General features: G+C 28.1%; 1 protein-coding gene across 1 annotated transcript; it reads right to left on the reverse strand.

Moving 5' to 3' along the window:
- Positions 1-689: 689 nt before the first annotated feature.
- On the reverse strand, positions 690-7,770 carry LOC127276840 (odorant receptor 94a-like). Its single transcript, XM_051297515.1, has 5 exons — positions 7,201-7,770; positions 4,840-5,214; positions 2,549-2,753; positions 2,317-2,472; positions 690-909 (listed from the first exon to the last, which is right to left on the reverse strand). Exons 1-5 carry the CDS (start codon positions 7,578-7,580, stop codon positions 859-861), a joined length of 1,167 nt encoding a protein of 388 aa, XP_051153472.1. The 5' UTR covers positions 7,581-7,770; the 3' UTR covers positions 690-858.
- Positions 7,771-10,694: the final 2,924 nt, after the last annotated feature.

A 10,694-nucleotide genomic window follows, 5' to 3' on the forward strand; every position in this document is an offset into this window, starting at 1 on the left:
TTTTGTTCCGATATCAAATTCTTCCATAAAAAAGCAGTTATTTTCAATAATTTATTTTTCATGTTTAAATTACACGGAAAACAAATTTGTTTAATTAAAATATTGACTCTTATCAAACAAACATTTATTTGTAGATGCATTATGTAGAAACTTAATAACCAGCAATAATAATTTGTTTAAATATTTAGCAAAAATTTATTTGAAAGTTTGCATTCTTTTTAAAACACTTTGAAAACTTACATATTGCAATGAGTTATAGAAAAATTCCATTTTTATTTCTATATATACAACACAAAAATTAAGCAGGTATGTATTATGCAAATTTATTTATTGTAAATTTATATATCTGATCTCTTTTTGGGGTTTAATATGCGTTTTTCTTGAAGGAAATCATATAGGAAAATTTTTGAAGGGCAGGGTCAAACGAGGGTTTTATATAGTATTTTCAAAAGGAATTTAAATAGGATTTCATGTGGGAAATTGATGTGGGGAATTGACATGGGAAAATTGAAGCCTCTTCATAAAAATTACATAAGTAAATTCCTATGTATTTTCCTATTAAAATTCCTGTTCCAATTACGTATACGATTTTGTATAGGAAACCATATGGTTTCCTATATAGGAACCCATGTAGGTTCCCATGTGGGTTCCCATATGGGAGCCTATGTGGGGATTTTCAGTAGGGATTATAGGGCATTTATTTGTTGCCTATTTATTATAAGTAATAGATGAACAATAATTGAAACGCCAATTTTTTTGATATATTTTATTAGTAATAGACAAAGTCAACAATGCAAAAATAATTTTAGTTGTCCTTTTATACATATCTTCATTTTATGAAAACAAAATTAATATTGTTCAATTCGAACTTCTTAATAAATTTAAAGTTGAATAAGATGCTTTAATAATCTGTAAAGAAAAAAAAATATGAATATTATTTATCTTCAAGTTAGTAGAATGAATATGTTGGTGAAGTTTATATCGTTTATGATCATAACGATTTAAAAGAGTAGCAATCACTCGAGAAAAATCATTCTTTCCACGCGACTTTTCCGAAATTAGATCCTTTTCCCCATTAAGAGCCTCGTTTCGTACTTCAGATGGAGTTAAATTATCTATTAAATCACTAATATCATCATCGATATCAAAGTCCATCTTGTCACAAAAATTAAAGCGAAAAACCAGAACAAAACTGTCAACACTATTTTTTGTACTAATTGTAAGCAACATTATGGTCGTTTTCATGGATAAGTGTGAGCACACTCAGAGTTAAAACTTTATTCACGTAGTTCGTTCAAGTCACGTTAGATGTCGCTAGTAATAAGTTCTTTTATTTATTTTATTTCTTTAAATTACAAAGAAATCTAATCCTGCGTGCAGTCAAATCAGATCACTCAGATCAAAGAAAACCTAAAAAAAATATTACGATTTACTTTCCCCACGACAAATTTACTTTCCTCACGCTCGGCCGAGGATTTAATAAATGTTCAACTTCTTCAATACTTTTCTAACCAAGAAAGTTGCACTTTCAGAGCAAGCGTTGAAAAAAGTAATTTTTTATGCAACTTGTGCAAAAATTTACCTATTTAACTGAATTTAAAAAAAGCTTTGAAATGATCCCTATACCAAAATTTCTGCACGGGAAATTATTATAATTTTTTGGCTGAAAACATTTTTGTAATTACTTCTCTATTAACAATTTTCAAAAAGAAAATTTTTTATTATTTTCTATGTGCAAAATATTTTTTTTTTTTTTGTTTCAATCGTTGATCATAAAAGTTGTGAACTTCACTTAAATGAATAAATTAATCGCTTAAGAATTATGTTAAGAGCATTTGAACCTTCGTGACGTCACAAATCATGGCGCATGACACGCAAACTTCTCAGGTATGTGAAAAGCACAATTTTGAATATTTTTTAAAAAAACCTTTTGGAAAATGTTCAGAATAACATAAGACTCTGTCTGTTATGTGCGGAAAATTCAAAATTATGCGTATAAAACGTTTTTTAAACAATGTTTAAGTTGGTTGTCACAAGTAAGGAAAAATACACGAATTGCTTATATGTAGGCATTGTTTAAAAAACGTTTTAAACGCAAAATTTTGAATTTTTCGCACATAACAGACAGAGTCTGTGTTATTCTGAATATTTTCCAAAAGGTTTTTTTAAAAAATATTCAAAATTGTGCTTTTCACATACCTGAGAAGTTTGCGTGTCATGCGCCATGATTTGTGACGTCACGAAGGTTCAAATGCTCTTAAGGTTATAAATAATGATTGTTATATATTATTATAAGAAATATAGAAAATAAATTACTTTACAGAATGTTTCAATAGATAAAACAACAACCACAACGCCATTTAGTTGAATCGGACGACTAGCTCTCATCATTATTATTATTAATTTTTGTTTAGTTTGTACAGATAATGAATTCCAATCCATTTGATATATTTCATTAGTAATAGATAAACTCTACTATACAAAAGTAATTGAATTTAATTTTACAATTTTATCTATACTCTAATTTGATTTGAAAATAATAATTTACCTTTCTTGTCATTTCCTCTCCAAATAGACAATAGATAAAAATTTGAAAGATATAAAAACACAACATTGTTAATGACAACAAAAATTCTCTTTCACTTGGTTGCAATTTTGTTAAATAAAAACAAGAAGTACATAAATTTAAAATTGATACAAAAAATTGAGAAAAGATCAAAACACCAAAAATTTCATTTAATTTTTTTTCCATTCTGAAATGAAAAAAAATAATAACTTAAGAATACATCGACCGACACGATTTTTGATCCACAAAAAAATCAAACATTTTCCGAAACTAGAACCAAAAAAAAATACCTGCCCAATGGAAATGTATCTGGCCGTTTTGCTAGATCAAGTCGTTTGTGGTTTTAGGGGTGAAAACAACCTTTATTAAATGAAAAGTAACAAGATATCTTTTAAAAATTATTAATATTTTATAAAACTTGGTATCTGGGGTTTTATAAAATATTAATAATTTTGAAAAGATATCTTGTCACTTTTCATTTAGGGTTTTTTTTCATTTCTAAAAACCACAAACGACTTGATCTAACAAAACGGCCAGACACGGGTATTCTTTTTTTGGTCCTAGTTTCCAAAAATGTTTGATTTTTTGTGGGTCAAAAAAAAATTGAATTTTGTTGGACGGTGATATAGTTTATAATAACCAGTAACCCAGACTGAAAGCAGCCTTTATACCACTGTCGATCAAAATTGGTTCAAAATTGGTTACCAATGCTCGTCTCATGCTGGATTCAAGACTAGTTGAATCCTCATGAGCAAAGCCTAGGAGTCCAGTCTAGATTCAATCTTGAATCAACTTTCGACTTAATATTCGCAGCGTAATTCAATATTAATTATTATCTTGTATAAAATACAATTGTATTGAGTAATTATTTATATACGTTCAATACAAATTAAATAACATATTTTTTACAATTTTTGTTAAATACAATTTAATATATTTTATAATTATTAATTAATATTATTTAAATTAATATATTGCTATTTATTTCAATGAAAGTATTCTTTGTTTTTTTATAAATAAATATTTTATAAATATTATATTTGTAAATACAATAAAAATCAAAATAATTATATTCAACACATTTTTGAAAATAATTTCTTTTAATAAATTTTGTTTTTTTAAGATTATATTATAATAATTTATCATCTTTATTATATATTATAATATACCTATAATATTGTAATAATTAAAGAATTATATTATTATTTAATACATTATGAAGATAATAAATCTTTAATATAACGTAAAAAACATAATATTTACTATTTATAAATATATAAGTTATTAATTTAATAAAAATAAAAGTTTATACATTCATTACAAAGTTTTTTTATTCCATTAATAAAAAAAAATTTAATATAATTTATTTAAATTAATAGCAATATATAAATTAAAATAATTTTATAATAATATTAAAAATATATAAGTAATTTAACGATAAGAAGATTTTAAATTTAGCTTAAAGGCGCGCCAAAAACATCACTGGTATTAACAGAATGTCGCCAAGTAGCCAGCGTGGTCCCGTGGTTAGCGTACACTGTAAAACGAGAGGTATTAATTTAATACCAACTTTAGGTACTAAATTGCCTTTTGGTTCTATTTTAATACCTAAAATCGGTACTATTTTAGTACCTTTTTTTTACAGTGTAGTAGGTTTGCGAGCGCAAGCGTTAGGTCGTGGGTTCGGTGCCCAATGCAAGTGAGATTTTTCAAATTAGATTAGGTTTTATTTCGACAGGTGTTGTTAATTAATCTTAAGTGATGAAACAAAAATAGTAAAAAACTTCGGATTAAATTAATTAAATAATAGTACATTTTTTTGAAATTACTAATAATAATTAAAGGAAATAAGTTCTATTGACTCTTATAAGATTCCAATACAACTTATCTCCTAATTATTAATAAATTAAAATCACATTTTTAATGAATACTAATGTTGTTTTAATATTATCTATAAATATAATAAAACGAAATATTAATAGGATTATTATTATTACTATTATTATTAAGAATTATTGAACGCGAGAATAGTAAGTAACAGTGGGAGCAGTCTTGAGCGAGCCTGAATCAGCATTCGGCAAGATTGATTGAGTTTTGATCACCAATGCTGAATCAAGGGTGGAGCTTCAGGTCGGAATCGGTGTTACATTCTAGCTTGGATGAGTCTTATTCCCACTGACTGACCAAGGCTCAGTCAATATTGGCCAATGCTCAACGAGTCTTTAAAAAGCCTGAACCCAGCGTCCCTTCGCGCCTGGGAAAATTACACTTACGAAAAAATACAAACGTGATGATCAACACATTCTCTTAATAGTTTACATTCTTGTTGATAAATGTTTTTGTTTTCACTTATATTGTTTCTTATATTTGTAATTTGTGACAGGCGTTTTATGAAAAGATCAATTTGAGTGCAAATTTGCTGCATAAAAATTGCTGTTATCGATTCCATTGATGAGTATGTAAACAAATTAATATAACATGATAAGGAGTCAATTGCAAAGGACATCCAAAATATTTTCTTCGAATTAATGGAATATGGAAGCCATCTCTTGAATGGTAAGGAAACATCTTTTCCATTTGTTAGTGGCCAAAATAAATACATTGTAACTGCAAAGAAAGTAGACCCCACGAAGATACGTGTAATGAGTCTGAAAAAAATTCAATAATATATATATACTAGAGGGCTATGCCCCCTGCGCGCTTCGCGCGCCAACCCCCACCCCTCCTCTCTTCTCCTCCCTCACCCTAAATTTAAAGGTTAAGATCGTTTCAAGACTCTGAATATAGCCGCAAGTCCCTTCCTTCTCTTCTACCCCCCTTCTCTTGACTTGGAACAGCGGCTTCGCGCCAACTCCCACCCCCCTCCTCTCTTCCCCTCCCCCAACCCTAAATTTAAAGGTTAAGATCATTTCAAGACTCTGAATATAGCCTTAAGCCCCCCTCCCTTTTCATCTACCCCCCCTTCTTTTGACTTGCGGCTATATTCAGAGTCTTGGAACAGCGGCTTCGCGCGCCAACTCCCATCCCCCCTCCTCTCTTCCCCTCCTTTCCCCTCCCCCAACCCTAAATTTAAAGGTTAAGATCGTTTCAAGACTCTGAATATAGCCTCAAGTCCCCCCCCCTCCATTTTCTTCTACCCCCCTTCTCTTGGCTCGCGGCTATATTCAGAGTCTTGGAACAGCGGCGGCGTTGGCGGCGATATCTTTTTGTAATATAGGTAGATATATAATATATGTGACGCGATCTGAAGAAAGGGACCTTAGAAGCAAATGAATTATTGGTTATGTTTACAATAGTTTTACTTGAACTAAAAGTTTATTTTTGTTTTTGTAAAACTGAAATCAGTTTTTATTGAATGTTTTGGATGCAATGAAGACATAAATATCATTAGTTTGCATTACGAGTTGAACGTCTTTGTGTATTTTCACTTTAAAATTTCTAAACGTAACCTATAATTTTTTGCTTCTAAGGTCCTTTCCTTCAGATCGCGTCACATATTGTAACGTGTATTTTATTTATTTAATAAAATTTAATAAAATTTTTAATAATTAATTAATTTTATTATTAGTTTACGTAAAATACCCCTTATTTTTGGTTTTAATTCATTTGGAAAATAACTAAACCAAAAAAATAGTTAATTAACCCGAAAAGTAATTTTATAAATCTTGAATATTCGGGACTCTCATCCAAATATATACATATATATATACCAGGAAGCTTTTACCTTGGTGACTTCTAATTCCAATGAATACTTGCAAAGTTAACCTACACTAAAAAGCAGCAGAATTATCCACAGTTACCCTAGGAGAGACATTGGGCAGAAAAATATTTCAACGAGAAAAGAATTTTAGTTCACTTCTTATATACAAATCTAGTGGCACCTCAACTGCGAGAAAGAATGATGTTAGCCCTCCCTTTGCAGCGTTTAGCGAACTAAAGTGATCAAACTCACGAATTCAAACGAATTGACTAACGCATTTATTGAATTCGTGCAGACGAATTAGAAAGAATTAAAGCTTAGAAAACTACTTCACTGAAATCGAACGAATTGAGGGTTCGTCAGTTCAATAGAGGCTTATCGAATTCAGGAGAATTGCAACATAGCTCGAATTCGTATTTGTCGCTAAAAGGGATTCACCAAAGCTCCTTCGTGAATTCAATGCAATTCAGGTCAAACCTTTTTTGTTTACTGGGCATATTATCTTATGAATCTTGGTATTTATTAGGTCTATTTGATGATGCTGATTAGGAATATGAAGTTAGATTTTCAGAATTCAATATGGCGAACATTTTTTTTTTTTAAATTGTTAGATTTTAATGAAATTTGGTATCTAAAAAAATTTTTCTAAAATTTATCCGAAATATTGGATTTGACATTTTAAATTATTTAAAATTTAACTTCAGATTCGTAATCAGCGCCTCCAGCAAATATTTATTCATTTGATGAATAAATCTGTCAATCTCTAAGAAATTAAAAATAAACTAAATAAATAATTAAAATTAAAAAAGAAATATAAAATTTTACAAACTCTCTGAATTTAAATATAATTTAAATAAATTAAAATCCTTTAATTCTAATTAAATATATATATATTAATAAATTGTAAAACTTTTTTTTAATTTATATTACTCACCTTTCTTTATACTGAAACTTTTTATAAATACGAATTTCTTCACTATCACAAGGAAGACAATGTTTTTGCAAAAACAAGTTTAATAAATTATAGACATCTTGTCGGTGAACATTGAAATAAGCTAGTTTAAAAGTTAATAGAAACAGTGTTGTGAACAAATATAAATTTTCTGCAAGAATTGCTGGCTTGTGTTTATTTTGATAAAGATAAATTAACAAACTTATGACAAAAAAAATCTTATTTAAGAATATGCTAATACTGTAAAGAGTGTAAAGTCGAATTGCCCAAAGTGATGTTAAAAATGTTGGCCTCCAAACACCGAAATATGACATTGTCTTAAAAGAAAATTCAGCTACGTTACTGATTTTAAAATTATGCATTTCATTTGTATAAAATTTTCCCTCTAAAATGTTTTCTCTTTTTTTTAAATATAGTCTTATTATTTCAATATTGGATAAAATTAACTAAACAATAAAATTTTCAAATATCTATTACGATCTATATTTTAATTAATAAAATCAAATAGAAATAAAGAATTAATATTTTCCATTAAAATTATTTCCAAGTTAAATCTTGTAAGATGCTTAATAAACTCTAACTTAGAATTAGTACTTGAAGAAAAAAATAGTCCGATTACATTTTACTTGTGTCTTTTCCTTCTTTCTGTCGTGCATTTTACGGACAATGAGTATAGCCACATGTACTCCCCTTTGCAAGGGGGGGGGGGGATAAAGGGAATTCTTAATATTCGAGTCTCGCGACTTATAGACGATAATTAAACATAATTGCAGCCAAGAAATAATATTTATAGAGCTTGTGCATTTATAATAAGTCTTATATTCAAGTGCAAAAAGTGGTAATTATTTTTAACGATATCTACGAAAGAGAATATTGATTGATTTTTGTTTCCACAATAGTGTATAGTCCGTCAGTCTTTCAACATCCTCCGAGGAGTTCACTTGGTTCTAAATAAATTTACAATTAGACAATTGAGAACAGAAGCAAAATATTAATATTCTTAAAAATTTTTAAATAATATTCATCAGCCTTATTTCAAATTAAATATAAATATTACTCAAAAAACATTTTAGTAGAAAAATAAATTCTTACACGGGGAGACCGCCGGTTAGAAAAATTACTAAAAAAATTTACAAGTAGCGGAAATAAGGTTACATTGTCAAACATTGCTGTAGGAAATCGAAAATTCTACTAGCAGCATACTTAATAAAACTGTAGACTATAGTAATTTCTATTCCAATTTGTGTGCAATTTTACTATAGTATACAGGTTTTATTAAGTATGCTGCTAATAGAATTTTCGATTTCCTACAGCAATATATGACAAAGTAACCTTATTTCCGCTACTTGTAAATCTTTTTAGTAATTTTTCCAACCGGCGGTCTCTCCATGTATTTATGTATATCTCAAAGATAAAATACTGATTGTTTCTCGAAATAAATAAGAAAAAACTAAATGCTTCTGAATTCTAAAAAATTGGTAATTATTCAAGTAGGGTCAGTTGGGGTAAATGGGGACAAGAGGTTTTGGAGCTTAATTTACAGTTTTAAAATTAAGTTCAACGTCAATACCCATGAAGAAATTGCCTGACTTTGCCCTATTTAAAGTAAGGCATTGGTAAGGCCTTATCAGTTTTCCCTGTTTGAGTAAAATGTGAAAAAATTAAATTTTTAAAATTTTTAAAATTTTTGGGGTAAATGGGGACAGCTTGTCATTATTAACCAAATTAACAAAAATCAAAAATTTAAGTGAATTTCTGTTATAGGAGTCATAAGGAATAAGAAAAAAATTTGGTTCTTTGAAATGCTCGACAAAATACTGAAATAAAATAAATAAATAAAAAAATTTCAATTGGTTCAACTATTATGTATCTACTACAAATTTTTTTCAAGTTTTTTCATCCCTTAATACAGTAATATACTTAAGGAAACTTTTTTCTTAAAACTTTCTTAGAAACTATGCTGTCTCCATTTACCCAAAATTTTATGAAATTTTCTCAATTTTGAGGTAAATGGGGACAGTCAGTATCATGCGTTTAAAGCTTATATCTAAATTTTTTTCTGATGCATAAAATTAATCCTGGGAATGCAAATAAAAACTTAAAAAAAATAAACCCACAAATATTACCTTTTAAAGGACGAAACTTACGTAATTTGTAAAAAATAGCGATTTTGTCCCCATTTACCCCAACTGATCTTACAAGTTTTTAAACATAAATTTTAAATGAATAATATTTATTAAAATTAAAAACTACAAAATGTTGACAATTTTTGTGATCAATATAACATGATAATAAAAGAGTGCATTTTCTTCAAGTTTCAGCCATTTTTCTGATTAAATAAACATAAAATAAAATGTTTTCAAAATTTAAAATGCAAATTGAAAGAAATCTTGACAAAAAACATTTCATTTTTATATATATGACATTTTTTTTATTATATATATGAGAGATTCTTTTTCAATCGCCCCAGCCCAAAAAGTCAATGTTCTGGGATTGGCTTCATACTTTGGTAAATTGTTGTCCTATATGATAGTAATAAATCCCTAAAACATAAACTCATTAAAAAAATATTTGTAGAAAGTAAAGGGGGTTGAAGTTTTGACGTTAAGGGTAACATTGTCATTTTCAAATCCGTATAACTATGACAAAAGTTAATGGATTTTAATTTATCTATAATGAATTTTAATGCATTTTTCACGTATTTTTCAAAAATGTATATGAAATTAAAAAAAAAAATTTTTGACCCTTTTTTTCCAAAATCAACCCTTATTTTTAGATTTTCACCCCTTCGGGTATTTTTTTTTTTTTTTTTTATTTTCATTGGAAAGCTGAGGTTTTTTCCGATGAGCTATGTAAATATGAAAGTGGGACAACAATAATTTTGTGAGAAACAGAATATTAAAGCAGGCGGTGCCGATAACGGGTATACCTGGAGATCATCTTGGAGGATATAGGTAGGCACCGCCTAATTTAATATTATGTTTCTCACAAAATTATTGTTGTCCCATTTTCATATTTATATAGCTCATGGGAAAAAACCTCAGCTTTCCAATGAAAATAAAAAAAATAAAAAAAAATACCCGAAGGGGTGAAAATCGAAAAATAAGGGTTGATTTTGAAAAGAAGGGGTGAAAATTTTTTTTTTAAATTTTTTAAAACATTTTTAAAAAGTACGAAAAAAATTCATTAAAATTCATTATAGATAAATTAAAATCCATTAACTTTTGTCATAGTTATACGGATTTGAAAATAACAATGTTACCCTTAACGCTCGCCTTAACGTCAAAACTTCAACCCCCTCTACTTTCTACAAATATTTTTTTAATGAGTTTATATTTTAGGGATTTATTACTATCATATAGGACAACAATTTACCAAAGTATGAAGCCAATCCCAGAACATTAACTTTTTGGGCTGGGGCGATTGAAAAAGAATCTCTCATATATATATATATATATATATATATATATTTATTT

This window comes from Leptopilina boulardi, unplaced genomic scaffold (assembly GCF_019393585.1).
Source record: "Leptopilina boulardi isolate dan_hultmark-lab unplaced genomic scaffold, ZJU_Lbou_2.1 LbouV2_154, whole genome shotgun sequence".
Taxonomy (NCBI): Eukaryota; Metazoa; Arthropoda; class Insecta; order Hymenoptera; family Figitidae; genus Leptopilina; species Leptopilina boulardi.

Excerpts from the sequence above, each read along its gene's own strand:
- LOC127276840 (XM_051297515.1), bottom strand. The coding sequence starts at position 7,580 with ATGCATAATTTTAAAATCAGTAACGTAGCTGAATTTTCTTTTAAGACA. Across the intron at positions 5,215-7,200 it reads AAGTTTCAGTATAAAGAAAG|ACTCATTACACGTATCTTCG; the intron begins GTGAGTAATATA and ends AATTTTTTTCAG. Across the intron at positions 2,473-2,548 it reads GAGAGGAAATGACAAGAAAG|AGTTTATCTATTACTAATGA; the intron begins GTAAATTATTAT and ends TTTGTATAGTAG.